A 20156-nucleotide genomic window follows, 5' to 3' on the forward strand; every position below is an offset into this window, starting at 1 on the left:
TAAGCGACAGATAATAATGAAACAAATGGTATATGATTATCAATCATTAACAATAGGCTCATACTTTGGGTCCAGGGAATCAAGTAAGGGAGGGGATTTCACAGGTAGCTGGCTGTCAGATCAATGAAAGGAACCATTAAGATGTTTTTGTGAGCATCTTTGCTGAAGGTGTCATTAGTTGTATATATGATTGCAAAAAAAACAGCTATCATACAGCAGCAATCTTAACATTTTCAGCAAAGCTTAATTGAGTTTATACTATGCTGAAGAGGAGAAAGAAGTCAAACCTTTGGGCTGTGTAAGCTTTTTCAGGTGTGTTGGGAAAGAGAGAGACCAGAACAAGAACTCAACAGGCAGGGGCAGGGACAAATGAGAGAGGGGTTTCAGTGCTTATATTAACAGTTCAAAGAGGTTCTGCTTTTTGTATATGTGAAGTATGGAAAGAAGTTTTTAGCTTTATTTGATTTTTACAATAATTTTCCAACACCAGTCTCAAAAGACCTCTTCTGCAAAGGGTGACAACTGAAGTACAGGGCAAAGGAGGAAATATTGTTTTCAGTTTATTTGAGGGCAGAAACTTGCGCATCAAATGTAAATTTAAGACTGGCATGAGGTTCAATTGCATTTCCAGATCAATTGCAGTACTTAATGAATTTTCAGATCACTTGACTCAAAGCAAGGACAGATAGCTCCATGCTGTTGTAAAGTGTGCTCCTGGATATTTACTCTGCTCTTGGTGCTTTTCATCAAGTGAGATTGGTGCCTAGGGTCCAACAGAGGGGCTGCGTGTGCTTTTTTCAGACTGCTTCACTCTCTTCAATTCCGTTTCTCTTGCCCTTCCCGTCCTCCTGGCACCTGCAGCTTGAAAAATCGAAAATCGAAGATCGGTTGTCGACGTCTCTTGGGAGTGTACTTTTAGGTCAGTCCGGTGTTAACGTAGCGTGCTAAGAATTAACGCTGATAAATCTGTAAGGATTCCAATCATGCTCTGGTATCATGTTGCACTTGTGAAGATAAATAAATAGCATCATTATACAGGCAGAAGATCTAAGCAGAGATATTGCAGAGAGCCCTCCTTGTCTTTTAAGAGGCCCATCACATAAATCCATTAGTCATCCACTGTCATAGTAGTATGTAAATATGTATTCGAAATGAACAACATCATTAAAAAACAAGGTCGTTTTGGGTGTTCACTGGTTGATCCAGAAGTGATAAAACTAACGTACAAGTTCAAACGTTGTGTAACTGGCCACAAATCCTGTAGGTATTCGGTACCTATACAAATTTGAACTGTAATCCTATTTGTGATGCTCTTTTATTACCCTTCCTTTAAGAATTGACAGTATTGTCCTTACAAATACAGTACCAGTCTATGTGCAGATACCTGCAAGGTACAGAACCTTAACTGACTTTCAAGTCTCGAAAGGTGAATTGGCAACGGCATCAGTGCTGCGGGCCAGCGATGAAAGAAGAGAGGCAACTTTTTTTTTTACTTGGAAATGACATTTGGTTGTCATAACTTTTTAAATCATGTTGGTTATCACAGCTGCTTCTAGATTCTGTGGAAATTTTTCTGTCGGACAGTCAAAATGAAACTTGCCTTTGAAAGACAAGGAAAGCATGGATTATTAAGTTAGCAATATAGCTAGATAATGAATAATAATGTTTCTTTATTAGCCCTATACAATTTCTTGCATTAGGAATTTGTCTTTTCACATACCCCAGCTTTTCTCCATGAGACACAGACATGGAGAGAAGCCTGGGGTCAGAGTGCAAGGTCAGCTATTGTACAGCACCCCTGGAGCAGTTGGGGTTAAGGGCTTTGCTCAGGGGCCCAACAGAGTAGGATTCCTCTGCCAGACATGGGATTTGAACCAGCAACCTTCCAGCCACAGGTGCAGATCCTTAGCCATAGAGCCACCGCCTGAGCACCACAGATGTACCTGTGTATGAAGATCAATATGAACATTGAAGTTGTTCAAGATGAAACTACTGTGTTTAGTAGTAACACAAAGATGTTAAGTACAGCAGCCAGAGGAAACCCAGCTCGGAGAGAATGTACAAACTCCCTGCCAATTGCACCCCAGGTCAGGAACTGAAGCCAGGGCCCCAGTGCTGCAGGACAGCAATGCAAACCACAGCGCCTCTGTGCCGCCCGACTCGTACTCTCTTGTACTTCGAATGTTTTTGAGGATTTTCTCTGAAGCTTTGGGTGTCTATGCATCCGTGTGAATGTCTGGCTGGTGCTGGATGTGCAAAGATTTTAAAAGAATGACAAATCCTTTTTTGAGAGAAAAAGACTTTATTCTTACTGCCACACGTCTGTTTACCAGCATCTGAAAACCTAGGGTTTCTTATATAAAATGTCTGCAAGATTCAACTGCGTATGTTTTTACTTACGGAAAGAGGTTGAATTTTCCTATTTTGTATTGCCCTGTAATCAGAAAACTGTCAAGTTTTGTTGACTATCCACCTGGTAGCATTTATCGTAAGTTACAGAATATGAACAAGTTTATAAAGTTGTTCGCTGTATTTAGAGAGAAGCCAATATTAATATTTAAAAGGTGGGACGTGTACCATTATTGAAAGATTTTAAGAGGTTCTGTGTTTTAATCGTATCTGTCATGCCAAGATAAATTCACTTCCGTTTCCCCTTAAAAATCACCACTGCTAACAAGTGTAGGGATGTAGTTGATGCGAAGTCTGGCCAAATGTTATATGTTGCAAAAGGAACATGGGATATAGACATATACAGAAACGTACATGTTACTATTACATTTGAAGTTATTTGCCAATTTGTAGCAGTTTGTGCTGTAATGGCACATGAAGATATGATTTTGAATCTGTTGTGAAGTATAAGTGCTGTAGTTACTGTAAGTTAGTGACTCAACAAGTCTTGGTGGACAAAACAGTCCATTTTGACAGACCCATGCTTAGATAAAAAATTATACAATAGTGACAGCTGTCAGTATTTAAAGAACAGATTCCTTTGAGGAAGATGATAAAATCATCAATTATTTTTTTACTTCAAATGCTTTAAGCTGATTCAAAGAAAAGCCCTTCTGTCTTTATGAACTCTAGAAACATTGTTACAACATTAATATTTATATTTTCTGTCCATAGCCAGGACTACTTTTAAAAATGTTAAGCATTTCATCACAGGATTTGTTCTCCACTCATTGTAAGCTGTAGTATTTAAACTCAAGTTTTATTTATTTTATTTACAGGAGAATAACCAAACACCAAATACATAAAAGATTGGGTAAAACATTTTAAAAACAACATCAAAGTCCGAAACAAAATCCAAAGTGTATAAAATAAGGTTTTTCAAAGGTCATGTTTTTTTCAAACTGTAATTTCCTAAAGGAAAACATAGATGTGGTTTAAAATGCATCATAAACTTGGCAATAAGTAAATGTACTTTCTTGTTCTCATTACATCAAACAGACTTCTCAAATGTCAATTTCAAAACTTATTTATAAGGCATTTTTATTATTCTTAGACATAACTTTGGGATAAATGACAAAACAATGGTGTTTTCTGCACACTAAATTGAATAATTTGCTTGTACATTCGTTAGGAAAATCAGCAGAGACAGCTGGCATCAGGCACTTGGAGACTGCACGCAGGCTAGCTCAGCGAGGTGCTCCATGTGTAGGCGAGAGGTTTACTCCAGTTTTGGCCTCCTGGGTCTCCTCCGCAAATAGTTCTGAGTGGTTGTCGCTGGGAAAAATGGTACTACATACTGCTCACAAAGTGGGGCATCAAAAATGTCTAAAATGCCATGTTCAGGTGCTTCAGCACCATCTATTCTGCCATAAGTAGCAGGGGTGTTAACAGCAGAGCCAGTTTAGCACCTGAACATTGTTCATATTGTAGTGCTTTTGGAACCACTGTATCTGTGTCACTTTAAGAAATTGTAAATTGTCTGCTGTGAAATTTAGGAGTTTTCCTTCCTAGTCTTTAGTGTCTTTTCAATGGCTCAGGTAAGCAAGTGGGACACCTCTTCAGCCTCTCCTGAATAGGCAGCTCCATCAGGAGACAGATCTCTTTCCTTTTAGAATTGCCCTGAGACGTTTGGTCGAATGCCCAGGTATACTCTGTGTATTCTTCCCAACAGTGACAGAGCCTTTGCACCTGTTACTGTTCCACAGCGTGTATTCTGGGCATCTTTATTTCCAAATGAGATTTCAAAATTGTTGTATTATGTGCTCCTTGAGTCGACAGACGTCCTTGCAGTCAATTCCCTCGTTGCTTCATGAGAAAGTCCTTCTGCCTTATTTTGCTGCATGGATCTGATTCCGGTTTAAATGGGTTTTTGAAATAACGATTACATTTAGAGTTTGGCCTACCAGGGTTGTTTCCTTCGAAAGCCTGAGGTCTAGCAGTTAGAGCTGAGCTGAAACATACCACAGTTGTAGTATTTCAGGGCTGAAGTCAGTATTAATAATGGCTATAGTAAAACGTGCCATTGTGCAACAGTGTGGGTTCTTAGCTTATTCCTGTTAAAAGGTAACATCAGAAACATCAGAGCTGTCCAGTGGCATTTGGAAAGGGTTTAATTCCAAATTGACTGCATGTTCCCGAGGTGCAAGATGGAGGCTTTCTCCTTTGTAGTGGGAGATGCATAGTGACAGGCAGCTTTCAGTGTGGTATAGTCTGTTCTTTACTGGTCGAACATCATGGTGGAGTGTGGACGCAGCTGGTCAGGAAAAGAAGATCTGTGCTCCCCACTGCACACCTGGTAGTCAGCCTGCATCAGATTTCCTGAGTAGCCAACCCCTTCATCTGCACACAGAGAAGAGTGTGATCATAACAGCTCCTGAAAGCAAGACTTGCCAGGAGGACTCAAACTCGGTAAGTGCCTTACAAAGCCTTTATGCATACAAATCATTTGAGTATTTCAAAACAGTATGAAATGTCTTGGGACTATAAGATGATTTCCCCAATGTGACAAAAGGTATCAGCTAAAATTATAGCAAAACAGACGCAACGGAGGAGTTGTTATATTTTTCTAATTCTGTGACGAAAGCAATGTGATACTGCGATGACATGGCACAACAGGTGCTCTGGTTTTTATCATGCACATTGTCCTTCTTCCCACCACCACTGCACTTCGAGAAGAAAAGGTGGTGTTCTTATATAGATCGCAGCTTGTGCTCATGTCATGATATGTCTGTGTGGCCAGTGACACACATCAGAATAATTGTGGATGGAGATGTCTTTGTCTATCTTAGAATTTGTTTTCTTGTGTTTATAGGTTTTGTGGGGGTGGTGTAGCATTCACTGCATCTGGTGGATTAAGTGTGAAGTTTATAGACCACGCAATATAGCCGTGTTTGTTGTTGTTAATGAGCCTAATTATTTCATAATAGAATAAGCTGAAACACGTACTGTAAAAACTCATCCAGGGGCTGGTGAATTGTCTAGAGGTTTTGTTGTTGAAAGAGCAATCATTCCACTGTTCCATGGTTTTCAGGTGATCTACTATCTGCAAAAATGAAAGCATTTCGTTCTTCTTCGTTAATCACTTCCCAATGCCCTTCTCTTCTCCTGCGGTTACTTATACCACTATTACTGGACCATGTAATTCCATTATCAGACCACTTAATGCTTGAAATTCTTCACTTCACTCAATCCAGTATTCAGTTACCACTTTTCTTTTTCAATGTTTTCAGTGTTAAGATTCTCTTTGAAAAGACTAAAACTTTTTTGTTTCAACGGAATTAATTACTGTTTGCATAATTAATTTCATAGATGAATAGAAGTATTACAGACTCACCTTCAGTACAGCTTTTGTATGCTCATCTTCAACTAAGGTATTCTCTAGATTACCTGTTCAATATAAATTAAATATGTTAGGGTTTGTCTCAATGGTTCAGTTGTACCCTGCTGTGATATAAAGAAAGCTCAATGGAACTGCATGTCTCCTTTTCCTTCTTTTCTGAAATGGCAAAGAAAAATCTTTAAAACATGAAAGGTTTTCTTACCGTTTTTACTGGAAGGACAGGAAATTCTCAGTGTGTTCAAGCGCTCGTCAGGCTCTGTCTTCATTGTGAGTGGTGGATAGTAGCTGTTGTGAAAGTTGCTTGGGCTGTGTCCATTGACTCCCACGCTATTATTATCTCTCATGTATTTTGAGATGCCTTCTGTAGGAATTTCAGGGGGAATTGGTTATTGCACATACAGTAATACTCAAGGAAATAAAACCTCAGAAAATGATAGATTAGTGACACCAGAATGTAATTTGCATCTTACAGTGGAACTGAATTTAGGAAAACATTTAAGTTCCTTAGATGAAGTTTTCTTCCCTTGTTGTAGCAACCACACATGGAGGTGCAGAATTACTGGAGGTGGAAAGTTGCATGAATTAAGATGCAATTGCGCTGTGCCTGAAAATTTTGAAAATGAACTTACAAAATTACAGAGAACAACCTAAAATACCGATACTCCATGGAGCTAAAATCGTTGTTAAACGACTTTTAAATTAAAGTTCAATGTAGATTTATGTATAGCTTATCAAAAGTAAATCCAATATAGGACAGCAATGACTGGAAAATAATTCTCGCTTTGTTGAAACCACGGCAAAGAAAATATAGTATATCAATACTGAACTTGCTGTTAACAACTAATCCATTTTAAATGTTTTAATTGAAAACAATGGGCACATTTCAGGGAAAATCTCCCCATAAAATCATTTGAAAACTCTGCTTTGTGTAAAAGAAAAGGTCTCACCGTTAAACCTCTCTGGGGGACAGCAGCTGTCTGACTGAGGGGTCTCTAAGAAGGAAAACAGGCCACTGTCTTCGGTTTTAATATCACTGTGTACATCTCTCAGAGCTGGAACAGAACATGTCAGACTAAACATTCCTTATTACTACAGTTATTACAGCTTTTGATAGTGGAAAATGCGAGACATCTTCTCCGCTGTTAAATGCAACTAAGAAATGCATTGTGGCTGATGCTCCTTTCTGTTTAGTGTCCTTTATTTAGCTTTATGTAGGTTTACATCAGTGTGTTTATAAATTCACGATTCAGGCATTAGCTGTTTGAACAATGCCACTTGACAACACAGCTGTAGAAAATGTGATGTTTATCTTGAGTAACTGAAATTTGCATTATCATTCTTTCATGTGCATCAGTGGGGTTAAAGCAAATTGAAATCTGATTGATTTCATTAGATTATTGAACTAGTCTCTTTTCTGCCAGCCGTGTTAATGAAGTTTACTTGTACCATGTATTTCTGTTCTGGTGTGAATGTATCTAAGTACTCAGTGGCACACGCGGGTAATAAGGGTAAGATTATAACCAGGTCAGCTGGTTATTGTTTATATTCTCTGTGGTCAATTGCATACAACCTTGAAACAGAAAGTACTCATCCTCAGTTTCTCATTTAAGAGGTCTCTAATGTGAGTTTAACTATATCCTTTTAGCAAAATATATGTCAGAATCAGAAAGAAGAAAGATTGATAGGTAGGCAAATGCAGATTAGACTCCTTTTGTCTATTAAGCAAAGCAAATAGTTCATCACCATACAAGTTTGATTTTGGATTTAAAGAGTGAAAGAAAAAAAGTTCTAGGCCTAGGGCCTTTCTAAACCAAATCTGTCTGAGAGGTGAGCTTTGTATCTTTATGATCCATGAACAAATTAGTCAATGACTTTATGTGCACTGAAGAGCAATTCATGAAAGATCTCATACATTTAAAAAAAGTATCAGTAGTCAGACTGAGCAACATCACAGAGCCACTCACAACCCCTGAAGAACAGTTTGTGAATCACTTGACAATTCACTGAGTTTCATCAACATGAATAACAGTTTTCCATTGAATAATAAACATTCAAGATCTCCAAGGTTCTACTGATATACTGAATATATTTGATTTAACTTTGAAATTATTTTGTTCAAATTGTTAGTTTTTATGTGCATACAAGAAACTCACATTTTGTGAGTTTATGACGGTAAGCTCACCTTCACAACTGAATTTGTTTTAACCTTTACTTATCTATACAAGCAAGTTTGTTTTAATTGGATTAAACTGGATTGTTTAAAGAAGCCATGAAGACATCTGTTCTAATTCTTCATGTCATACCAATATTAGCTTTAATCCTGAGTTTAGGTAAGAAATTAACCTTCTTAAAATAAATCAATCCTGAAATACTGAACTACAACTCTGATTCTGAGTTTATCATTAACATTGTTAACATTAATTAGTAGCAGCAATTTTGTCATTTAAACTATCTAAAAAGTACTGTATTTGTCAGAATCATTTATGATAATACCAGTTACATTAACTGCTCACTTTCTGAATTTGGTGCACCTTATAGAAATATTAATATATAGGTGCACAGTTCATACTGTAGCTGTCGATAGTCATGACTTCATCAAAGGATTGTTAATAACAGAGATGTTGTACATTTATAAACCATTCGGTAATATTTTTCAAAACGGCTTATGAAAAAGTATCAAGTAGGTAGTTCCATTAGCATGCGTAGGCTGCAAAGGAACAGGTTAAGGTGTATTCCATGCTGAAAAGAGAAGAAAAGTAACACAACTTCTTCACACCTTCACACCTGAAGGAGGCTCCACAGCTGAAACGTTGTGTTTCTTTTCTTCTCTTTTCATGGAATACACCTTTATTTGTTCCTTATTAAAAAATATATCAAGCATTTCCAACATCCACTCAAAAAGTGTCACGTAATTGTTTCAGGGCATTTCATGAAGAGTAATCATCAGTTGCTTGAATACAAGCATGATAATGAGCGTCTAGTAGTCTGCTCAGTGCAACTCCTCTGAGTTGCTTCTGTTAACATATCATGTGAACAAACATCTTTGTGCGCAACCCATTAGTTCTCCCTACCTTGGGTACACAATTGACACATAAATACAGTATTACCTATGAAATCCATATTACATCAGCTGGACACAATTCTAGAGCATGGCCTCTGAACCTTTTTCAAACTGACCTGCATTTATTTTCACTCTGTAGCTGTGAGCAATGTGATGGAGTAAAAGTATAACCATCTACAGTATTGCATCGAGAGATAATGACGACTGTTGCTGCTAAAGGATTCAGATGCATTTTCACGTATCCAGCACTTACCTTTCCTCCGTTTGGGAGCTTTAATGGAAGGGAGCATCATGTACACTCTGTAGGCATTGTTCCCCTTCTTAATGCTCTTGTCGTGCAGTTCCTTCACGTCGGGCAGGGAATTTAGCGCGCATCTGAAGTTGGCTTTCCATGTCTTTGGATCAGGCTTGTCAACGCCAGGTTTATATCTCCCTGTCAGAAAGACTCCAGCATTTGAGACAGAAAACCAGACTGAACTATGGTGGTGCTATCAGCCTGTTTTTCAAAGAGCACACATGAAGGAATTCTGTGTCCATTTTAATAACAGTTACAATATTGAAATGATATAATATACAATACTGTAATAAAGCAAGTTACAATACTTTAATCAGACTAAAAAGACATCAGTTTTCTGGCTCTCACTTTGCTCCTTTTAAAGATCTTATTTTAGTGTAAAGTGGTGGGTTGGTACGGAAGCTTATTAGCGAAAAAATCTTATTTATACGAGAAAAGCATTGCGTTTAAACACAATAATTAATTTGTGAACAATGTGGCCTGCTATATTAATACTGTATATTGCATTGTACTGTATACGCAATAATATTGTCCCGTACAAAGTAGCATTGACTTTTAACAACAGTACAATATTGTCACGCTCCTATTTTTTGGAAAAAAAGAATCTAAAGGAGCAAGTGTTCTGTCTTTTGTATACATGAAGTACAACACCGTGTCAGTAAGCATTCCCAAGTTAAATGCGTATTGTTTTTGCGTATTCTGTAGAAATGACACGGCTTTCCGTATGTTCTTCTTGATTTGAAGCTGCAGAAACATGTCCTGTACAAAGGTTTTTGCCTACTCTTTAAACATTGAACGAAATACATTCACAATGACTTGATAGTAAGACTTACACCAACCTACTTTGCTTGGAACAGTATTATTGCATATACAGTACAATGCAATATACAGTATTATTATAGTAGGCAACATTGTTAACAAATTAATTACTGTGTTTAAACGCAATAATTTTCTTATATAAACAAGATACTTTTCTTGTATAAATGAGATTTTTTATTTCGCCGTGGCGCTAATAAGCTCAGTAGTATGGTCTTTCAATACCATGCTTGTGATTTAATGTTTACTTCATTTAACACATTTCTTCATTTATTTACAGAAGACATAAATATCCTGCTTTGACAGTAATAAGACAACTAATGCTTAATAACACAACAATATGAATGTCACCTAGAAAATGTGAATTTGTGTGTTTGCCAGAGAGCTCTGTGTTGGCGATGTTCGGACTTGTTTCCTACCTGTGTGCATTGCCCAGTTTCGGAACAGAGTGGCGTCTTTATCTATATTCCAACCATGACGAGCTGCATGTTTCCATGGAATCTGAAATACTCCAGCTGCCTAAAGCAAAGATGAAAGGCGCAGAAATAATTGGTCATTTTTTTCCAAGTTTCTGTTCAGTGCAAAGGTAATCTGGAAAAGGGTGATGAACTCACACAGAGATTAAAGTCTTTGTTCTGCATTATCACTCACATCCTTTTTTCTTCTGCCCTTTTCTTTTGAAAATCTTCAATAGACAATCCTAAACATCTAAAATCCTTTACCTTCCAGAGTTATTATACCAACTCATTATAAATACACCATCCTTTGCAATGAACTTTGTGATTTAAAAGACTTCCCATACTTTTAAGATGAAGTGGGATTTTGTGAAACGCGGTTTATCAGATCCTTTTAGATTCTTTGTTTGAATAATTCTCCCATGGTGTAGTTCCAAAGTTTTTTTAAATTATATTTTAATTGAATGGTTATAAAGAGAGATCTTAAATTTTAAGAGCAATATATCCCATCCTAGAGGAATCAAAATATACTTAGTTTAAAATGTGTATCCTCCCCTTTCTGACAATGGTAATGTTACTTGATACATAACTTCTAAGCATGTCCTGAATAAGCTAGTTTTATGGTTACTGATACCCTACACACTTTGTAGAATAATATAACACTCATTTTTAGTTTAAGAAATATTTTAAGGCACAATTTGTTTTCTGTTGACTTTCTTGGTTAGCAAAGCCTTGGCCGGCAGTTTGATCGACAAGGCTTCCAGTAAGAACAATACCCCCAGGACACGATTAGTTGGGTCTGGATTGAATCAAAACTTTGTTCTACCTGGCAATTTTCAGACAATTGCAATTTGCCAACGCAATTTCTTACACCCGAAGAAGGCTCCACAGCCGAAACGTTTTCTTTCTTCTCTTTTCAGCGTGGAATAAACCTTTACTTGTTTCTTTGCTGTTTCTGATGTTGGCTGGCATGGTGGTGCGGAGGTGAGCATTGCTACCCTGCAGCCCTGGGGCTCAGGGATTCAATTCCCAGGGTGCTATCCGCATGGAGTTCATATGATCTCCCTGAATTCCTGTGGGATTCTTCCGGGTGCTCCGGTTTCTTCCCACAGTCCTAAGACATACTGGTGGGTTAATTGGCTTCTGGGAAAATTGGCCCCGGTGTGCGTGTGTGCTTGTCTGTGTTTGTGTCCGTCTGCCCTGTGAATGACTGGTGTCCCATCCAGGGTGTATCCTGCCTTGGTCCCGCTGCCTGTACTGAAGAAACTGATTGGAAGATGGATGGATTTTTGATGTTGGCTTTTTGTTTAACTATGGAATTTCAATACACTGCTTTGAAACCAACCATCAAAAAGTGACTCTGTGACTTCCAGCGGACAGAGATATTGAAATCCTTATTTCCTTTGTTTATCTTTTTGAGCTATAAATGAAGAGAAATGATTAGAACTTGATTGTAAAGTAAACACGCTTCAATGAAAAAGGTGATTTCACACTGCAAATACTGAGGCCATCAAAAGCTCTGCCTTTTTTTCAATGGATCATACTGATATGAAGTGATGTAATTTCGTATCAGTAGGATCCATTTACAAAGACAGTGGGTTTTTTAGCAGATCTTCATTGATTGAAAAAATTCATTGATTGTTCAGTGCTCATCCACGGCTGCAATTCTGGATGCACAGTTGTTTTAGCTCATGAACAGTTCTCTCAACTCCATTTTCTACATTCTAATGTAGCATCTCCCAGAGCTCTGTATTTAGATCCTTTTAGGTAAGGGATTCTGAGTGTCTGATTCTTGCAGGTTTTGAGCAGTTTCAGAAACATGTGCAATGTACTCATGATGTCTATGATGAAAGGTCCATGGGGTGAGTTTTCCCGATAAGCAGAAAGGCTGGCCGGAGATCCTCTTCAGGTTCCATGCCCAGAGCGTCACGGTGATCTACCACTGATTAATGTTAAAGCCTGCTTACTTCATCAAGCCAGGTGACTCCAGGATAGGTCTGGGATCGGATCTGCTCCTCCAGCCAGGGCCGTAGGCGTAGGCGTCCTTGGTGCATGTCTAACTGCTTGAGGAAATCGGCTGCTGTCCTGGCAACAACAGGCTGTCCACAGTGGAGCGGAGAGGCTTCAGTCAGAGCTGGCGAACAAAACGTCGGTGAATATCAAACAGTGCCGAACCTCCCGCTTGTTCAGTTCTGTAAGAACAGTGCTTTTATACAAGATATACTGTATCAGCTTGTGTGATCTCATTCAGTCTCTCCTGGATAAGATTCACCAAGGGGTTGGACGTTGTTCAGAGCCTGCCACACGAGAATGAGTTACACTGATTTGTACCCTGATTGCAAAGTTTGCTGGTAGTCCGTTTTTAATAAGATAGAAAAATACATGAGGTGCAGCCTTGTGACCTCATAAGGACTGGAATCAATTAAGCTGAATGGTAGTTCATCAGCTTTAAATAATTTGAAGTTTGTATTAGAATAATGTGACAAAGTTTCGTTGGGACAAGCTGTTTAGACTCAGGAAAATACCATTTGAATCACAACCCCTCTTTCCATACCAGCCCACCAATTTATTAAAATAAATCCATTTGAATTAACATAGCCATTCCGTATATTATTGCAGAGCAGCCTTTTAGTAGTGGCTTCAAGCAGCAATGTCATATGTGACCATTTACAGTACTTACCAGGGCACATAGACTTTCATTTCACCCGCTGATAGTCATCCCCACAAACAGGTTCCCACAGGACCAGGCTCCAGGCAACTAAGGCAGAAAATCAAGCATACTAAATTATATATTTACGCAATGCTTGCCTTAAGCTCCTCCTTCACTTCCAAGAATTTCACACCCACATTTTAATTTGATAGCTTTTTTCCCCATCTCACAGCTTGGCTCAGTCAACGTAAGAAAAAAGAATGTCATCAAATCTGATAGTATACTATACGTATGACTTCTAGTAATATTCAAATTGACTGTGTAGGGGGAGCAGCTTGTGAGGGAGTAAATAATGCATTCTTGGTACTTTTTATAGATTACTATACATTCTGGGTACTTTTACACAGTCATATACATTCTGGGTACTTTTATATAGTACTGTACTTTCTTTGTACTTTTTATATAACACTGTACATTCCTGGGACTCTTTGTGCACTGTACACAGGTAATAAGTGGTGCTTTAATCTTCAAGGAGGAGGGAGAAGTGAACTCGTTCTGTGCTGACGGACACTGACTTATTATGCCTGTTGTAATTCCACTCGTCTATCAGCACTCAACCCCACGTGATGCCGTACCTTCCTTCAGCTTCAGCGGCAAGCCGTCCCAGCACCAGGCACCAGGCAGCAGGCACCAGGATGGACTCCCAAGAGCCAGGTTACAGTACGTACCACTGCCTTGCCCTGTTCTGAATGCTGCGGCAGGGCTTGGCTAGTACAGTAACTCTGAAAACACTCTGCAGTCGCCCACCAAAGTCGGCTCGGTCAACAGAAGAAAAGAAATGGCGAAAGCTTTGGAACATAATGTCACATCTGATAGTACTCTGTTCGGATGAGTTATAGCCATATTCAAATTGACCGTTTGGGGGGAGATACCTGGACTGCCATAAGAGGAAAAAGAGGAAGTAGGAAAAAGTGTTTTTTTTCTTTGCGATAAGATTTTAAAAAAAATAAGTTAACCGTAACAAAATCAAAGTTTAAAAAATTGCAACTAAATCCATTTGAAGAAAATGTCTTTTGTTTTGATTGTTCAATTGCAGTGAACTCTAACAGCTCAGCGTGTCTTTCCTTGTGAAGGGCTGTAGAACTGCCAGGCCCGTGTGCTCCAGCAGGGACGGAACTGGTTCTGATCATCCTGGTCCCTCCTCTGTTCGTGATGGCAGCGTGGGAGTCAAGGAGCTGTTTGGGACTTCACTGGCACTGTAACTAGTGTCCTGATGAAAACAGCTGCCAATCCAGAATCAGAAAGTTATCTGGACTCTGGAACACATAACTGAAAGCAGCAAGAGTGTGGGCAAAATAACCCAAGGAGACTGAACTATATTGTGTGGAACAAAAACCCATCTGAATCCACATTTTGCACAGATGTGTGTTTAGGATATTGAGGATATTAAGAATGGTAACTGGGTTTTGATTTTCAACTGATGACAAGCAACATTTCAGTTCTGTCCCTGAGTGTGTGACACATTACCAGAATGTCTCTGAAATGGCTTAATACGGTTGCCTGAAACTGAAAGTAATTGGACCATGAGTTCTGGGACTGCTCTTCAGCCATGTCCAGGCATAAATATGAGGACTGAATTTCCCAAGATCTCAGACTTTCCCAGCCTTGTACTGCTCTGCTGCTTCTCCTCCTTCAGTTTCCACTGCTATTGTTATCTGCTTCCTTGTTCCTGTTGTCTGTTTAGCTTGTTACTGTTTGTTTTATGTAGCTCACATTTCAATACAAGCTAGGACGAGCAACTATCCTTTTCCACTCTGCTTTAGACCATTAACCAGCTCTCAATCCTAGTATATACATTACTTTGGATGACTAAGGCCTTCAATATAAAAAAAAATCTTTTATCACAAGCTTTTTGAACTATAAACATATCCGATAATGCCCTCTGTGTTTCCATCATTGCTGTTGTTTATCTAAAGAGGTCTAACCTGCTTATTAAGGAAGAAATGACTTTTTAAAGCCATGTTAACTATAAAAAAGTATGTAAATACTTGTCAACCTTCCATTTGGCTTATAGCTGTCACTTCATTTACCCAACACTTCAGTTGAACAAATCCTCATTTAATCTTAATGGTAATCTTATTGGCAATGGGAAATTTGGCCAGGACTCCAGGGTTACACCCCTACTCTTTTCAAGAAACACCCTGGGATTTTTTTAATGATCACAGAGAGTCAGGACCTCGGTTTAACACCTCATCCGAAAGATGGCACCAAGTACAGAATAGTGTCCCCGTCACTATACTGGGCCATTATGACCCACATGGGCCACAGGGTGAGCACCCCCTGCTGGCCCCACTAACACCTCTTCCAGCAGCAACCTTAGTTTTTCCCAGGAGGTCTCCCATCCAGGTACTGACCAGGCTCACACCTGCTGAGGTGCAGTTGTAAGTTGCAGAGTGATATGGCTGCTGGCATTGGCCCTTTCCAATCATAGCCTCCTAGTAATCCCCATCTATAAATTGGCTTCATTACTCTGCTCTCCTCCCCACTAATAGCTGATGTGTGGTGAGCATTCTGGCGCACTATGGCTGCCGTCGCATCATTTAGGTGGATGCTGCACATTGGTGGTGGTGGAGAGTCCCCATTACCTGTAAAGCACTTTGAGTGGAGTGTCCAGAAAAGCGCTATATAAGTGCAAGCAATTATTATTATTATTTTAATCTCTTTGATTCACAACATTTTTGCAACATTGTCTGCAGTAGGATTCAAGTTAGAGGTTCGATGCACTTAAGACAAGCTTGTAATTAAAAAACAATTTAATCTAATCAAATTTAATTAAAAATTTAATTTAATCAGTAAGATTTTTTAATAACAGCTCCTGAGGATCAATTCTTCAAATATTCTGGGTTATGTAAAAGGTAAAATGAGTTCCTTAGTGACTTTACTTGTTAGCTTTTAAGATATGCTATCCTTTGAATCAGTTTAGTTTTATAATAAAATCAAGATTTCATGATAAATGTACTGTATAATAATCACTTCCCATTTTGTCAATATCAACAGATCTGGTGCTGGTGATAAGTATTTCATTGGAACACAGATCAAACATAAACTCTCCAACGGTCCAGATGGGGTATGTAAATTCTTCACATGGCTGTTATGATTTTATTAGTTTAAGAGCAGGATTGGATACTGTACTTGCTCTAATTCATGCTAAACTGGTGTGGTAATGTAGTAATTGACTTTTACACCGGCCAAACCATTCTTTTTGGACTTCCTTCTGATTTCTGGACAATTTAGAATATACACTGCTGTGCACACAGTATAGTACTATATACTGTATATGCTATATATATACATCTTAAAAACAACCAGGAGGTACTGGTTGACCATATAACTGTTATGGCCAGCGGCAATTTAATCAAAACCTTCCCTAATGTTTCCTACTATTGTTACAATTTTGATTTCTAGTAACAGAACTTAGTTTGGGTGAGAAGAAACCAAGTTTGTCATTTAGTGATCTTTAATTCACATTGATCAGAAACTTGATCAGATTTTTAGAGACATAGTGCAGAAGATAATGTGAAAGGTCAGCTTTTCATACTGTAAACCTCCAGCAAAAATGTAAAAAAGTAAAAATGTATACCTTGTAGATATCATTTCCCAGCTTTTCAGATGACATAATTCCACACACTAAATTATGACTAGTGATATTATAATGGGCAAATATGATCTATTTTAAATAAAATATTTAATATTTATAATCAGTAAAGAAACTGTAATATTAGTTACTTTCTAAATTAATTTATGATTCACAGTGATAATCTTATCACGTTCATAACACAGAGGAAATGAATTATGCTATTTTGGGAAATGTAAGCTAAATATGTAGTCAAAATTGTTCAATGATGTTTACCTTTTAAAGTGAACTGTAGGGCACTTCATGCAGGTAAAGGGGAATACAAGTGCTGAAACATGATATGTGTGTTTCTTTGCACTTTGGTGTTTCTTTCTATTCATGGGTTCCCGTTTGTGTACTAGGGCACTGATGTCCTATATCCTATTGTGCTGCGTCTAATGATGTGTGAAGTGTCAGATTTCCTTCCATCTGGCACTCCAGCAGTTAGCAAAAGCCAGACATGTTCACACACGAGGATGCTCTTTTACAAGTAAATCATGTTCAGCGTGCTCGTGCTCACTGGTACAACGAGGCATTTCACAAGTATCATGCTTCTTTTGCTGGTACTCATTGTTCAGGCTCCTACAGAAGCTTTCTGCCTCCTGAAGTGCTCTCACAGCTCAGTTTGAACAGAGAGAGGAATGCTGAGAACACTGCTTTCATCCAAGGCTCTAGCATCGCTGATTCAGGATTGGTTTAAACTGGCCTGGGCTGTGCATTCCCTTATGCTGTTACATGCTTATCCAAACAGACCTTCCCAGCAAATCTGCTTGCAAAATCCAGCAATCTGTTGTACTACACTGCAAAATACACATCAGTCAAGTACTACGGCCTTACGGAACGAATTTTCCAGTGAAGTGTATTTTCATAGCACTTCTTCTCATAGGGATGTTTGGGAAGAATCAGGATTTCCCGTATCCATACAAAGAGCCATGTAATACTGTGTTTGACTGCATTTGCAGGAGCGGCAACCCTGCAGGTGGTAAGGTGGCATAAAGGATTGTTGCTTCAGAGCTTCAGAGTCATGGTTTCAATTTTGGCCTCAGGAATTTGTGTGGGGTTGGCATGTTCCCCCTGTGTTCGTCTGTGCATTTATTTTTTTGTTGAGTGTGATGGTTTCTTCTGCCCTCCCAAAGACATGTTGGTTAGGTCTGATCAGCTGATCTACATTTTCCCTTTCTCCGTGGACCACAGGGACAGAAGTCAGGGGGCAGTCCGGAGGAAGGCAGCTGTGTGCTCTCAGCCAGGGTTAGTCTCCAGTTGGCCATGGACCTCTCCTATACGAGTGGCCTATTCATAATGCATACAGAAGAACCTTTACACAGTAGTATGCTTTAGTGTAAATCATTGTGCACTGAGAGATGAATAGTGGCATACCTTGCTGGACCACTGGTTAATGAAATCTGTGATTGAAGTCTAGCCTGCTGAGTTAACAGAAAGGCCTTGCCACACCTATGTGTTGGAGTATGATCTATGGTAGGCACATTTGTGTCTAAGAAAGACTGTTTAAGTTAGCTGAACTCAGAGATTAATTTATTAGATTATACTAAAAATGATGTGCTCAGGTAGCAGGCTCAGAGCATACTACTTTTCATCTGCTTGAGGCTGGGATGCTTCAGTGAGATTAAATATGAAGGAAAGGGGAAGGTTATAGAAGAGCAGTATAGCAGCTTGTTAAGAAGCCTATAACCTCTGTAACCTTGCATGTTAAAAGTTTGTAGTCCCTCTAAGTCCCTAGTGGGAAGAAAGAGACTACATTTCCCAGACGTCAATTGCAAAGACAATAGGTGACTAGCTGAAACCCTGAGTTTTGGATTAAGGCCGTATCTCAGGTTAAAAAAGGCTCTGTCAAAGACAGCTTTATTTTGTTTTACTTTTTTAGGGATAGGGATGTATTTTTGGATTTGTATTTTAATGGAGATTGATGCTTGGAAGAGTGACTGGTGAGGAAAACGTGGAAAATCTGAGCAAGATTTGAGAAATGTAAAGACTGTGAAGGATCGATTTGATTTGATTAAAACCTGACAGATAGGTCTGAGAACTGAATGTGTAGCAAGGTCTCTGGACCAGGAAAACAGTACATGTTTGCTCATCTAGTTTGTTTGGTATTGACAAGGTGATTGCTCCAGGATCCCTTTCAATTATCTTTTAAAGAAACCAGGATTTTAGCTTGTTACAACATGGTAAACAAAATGTAGCCTTTTCCAGCCTTTAAAGTAAACTAACTCCTGTTCTGTTTTAATTGCAGCACTTCCTTACAACTTCAACTTGTCTGCTGGTTTGAGCTTGATTCTGAAGCTGTCCATTGGGTTGACCTTGTCTGTTCCTATGAGGATTGTGAATAATTGAATAAGGTTCCCTTAGTTTTCTCTGTTCAAGGCTAAAAAGCTTCAAATTTTCTGGCATGTGTAGAACTTTCCTTTGAGTTGGATAATATTTATTTGTTCTTCCGACTGTCAAAGTGCTCTTCTGAATTTCAGAGTAATGTTTTTTAGTTAGGTGATCACTACTGGCCACAATATTTTAATTGTAGTCTTGTGAGAAACTGAAGAATTTCCTAATCGAAATTTTATAATTGCTTCACCAGTTGCTAGAAGAGTGAAATGTGTACATAATGTCAGTACCTTATGTCACTTCAAGCTTGGCAGTTTCCATTTTAGGTACAGGTAGTGAGCAAGTGAAAGGTTTACCTATATGGAACACTTTTCACTTTTCACATTAAGTGCTATCTGCAATTTGTTTGTGGTTTCTACAGTATTTGTTAACCCTCCTAGTTTGGCATCGCCTATAGGTTTGATACCAAACCATGTTAAACATACAGTATGCACAGAAACTGCAAAGCCTACTTCCAGAATATCTTGTTTTTCTACTTCAGTATTATGAGTCTTGAACCATTAAATTTTGAGAGCACTTCTGTAAATAAAAATATAAAATAAATAAACCACAGTGCCTTGCATTTAAACAGCTCCTTATTGTAGCGCATATAAGGGAGCAGAGGCAGCTGTAACCGTACTGTTTACTTTAACGATATAATGTACAAAGGAGTTCCAGTAAGGTGTAATAATGTCTCGTGGTTGAAAACAAATTAAGTAAATGGTTTTGAAAAGAAAGTATACTGTTCAACAGTTGCCCGCATCCTCATGTGTCTATATTGTTCCCCCTGTCTTTGGATAACCAAAGAAACCAAAGAACCAGTTTAAAGATATCTGGCCTTGTGCAAACGTCGCCAAGGCTGAAGGCATGAAGTTAGGTCAAATCTCTTTCTACTTTTGAATGTGTGTGTAACCTGTAACACGCTTGAAGGGTAGTTAGGTTACTGCAAGGGGCTCTCTCTGCTGCATTTAGACAAGTAAACACCAGGCTTCAAGCTAGCAACCCCAGCCCCTGAGTGCTGACGATATACTGTACCTACATCACA

At 38.7% G+C, this 20156-nt stretch overlaps 1 protein-coding gene across 2 annotated transcripts; it reads right to left on the minus strand.

Annotated features, from left to right (window-relative positions):
• Nucleotides 1–3191: 3191 nt before the first annotated feature.
• irf1a (interferon regulatory factor 1a) lies at nucleotides 3192–13175 on the minus strand. 2 transcript variants are annotated; one of them, XM_088917248.1, is made up of 9 exons: nucleotides 13096–13175; nucleotides 12383–12549; nucleotides 10380–10479; nucleotides 9103–9282; nucleotides 6736–6780; nucleotides 5991–6149; nucleotides 5783–5835; nucleotides 5395–5491; nucleotides 3192–4788 (listed from the first exon to the last, which is right to left on the minus strand). In XM_088917248.1, exons 1-9 carry the CDS (start codon nucleotides 13103–13105, stop codon nucleotides 4667–4669), a joined length of 933 nt encoding a protein of 310 aa, XP_088773374.1. In that variant the 5' UTR covers nucleotides 13106–13175; the 3' UTR covers nucleotides 3192–4666. The 2 variants fall into 2 exon arrangements, with proteins under 2 accessions (XP_088773374.1, XP_088773373.1); XM_088917247.1 differs by having other exon boundaries at nucleotides 6736–6840.
• Between the last annotated feature and the right edge of the window lie 6981 nt (nucleotides 13176–20156).

Source organism: Atractosteus spatula, chromosome 5, assembly GCF_055471065.1.
Source record: "Atractosteus spatula isolate fAtrSpa1 chromosome 5, fAtrSpa1.hap1, whole genome shotgun sequence".
Lineage (NCBI taxonomy): Eukaryota > Metazoa > Chordata > Actinopteri > Semionotiformes > Lepisosteidae > Atractosteus > Atractosteus spatula.

What these genes read in the sequence shown, in the direction of transcription:
- irf1a (XM_088917247.1), bottom strand. An exon ending in TCCCCCAGAGAGGTTTAACG is followed by an intron (nt 6,150 to 6,735) that starts GTGAGACCTTTT and finishes AAATTCCTACAG; the next exon opens with AAGGCATCTCAAAATACATG. An exon ending in ATACAAAAGCTGTACTGAAG is followed by an intron (nt 5,492 to 5,782) that starts GTGAGTCTGTAA and finishes TCATTTTTGCAG; the next exon opens with ATAGTAGATCACCTGAAAAC.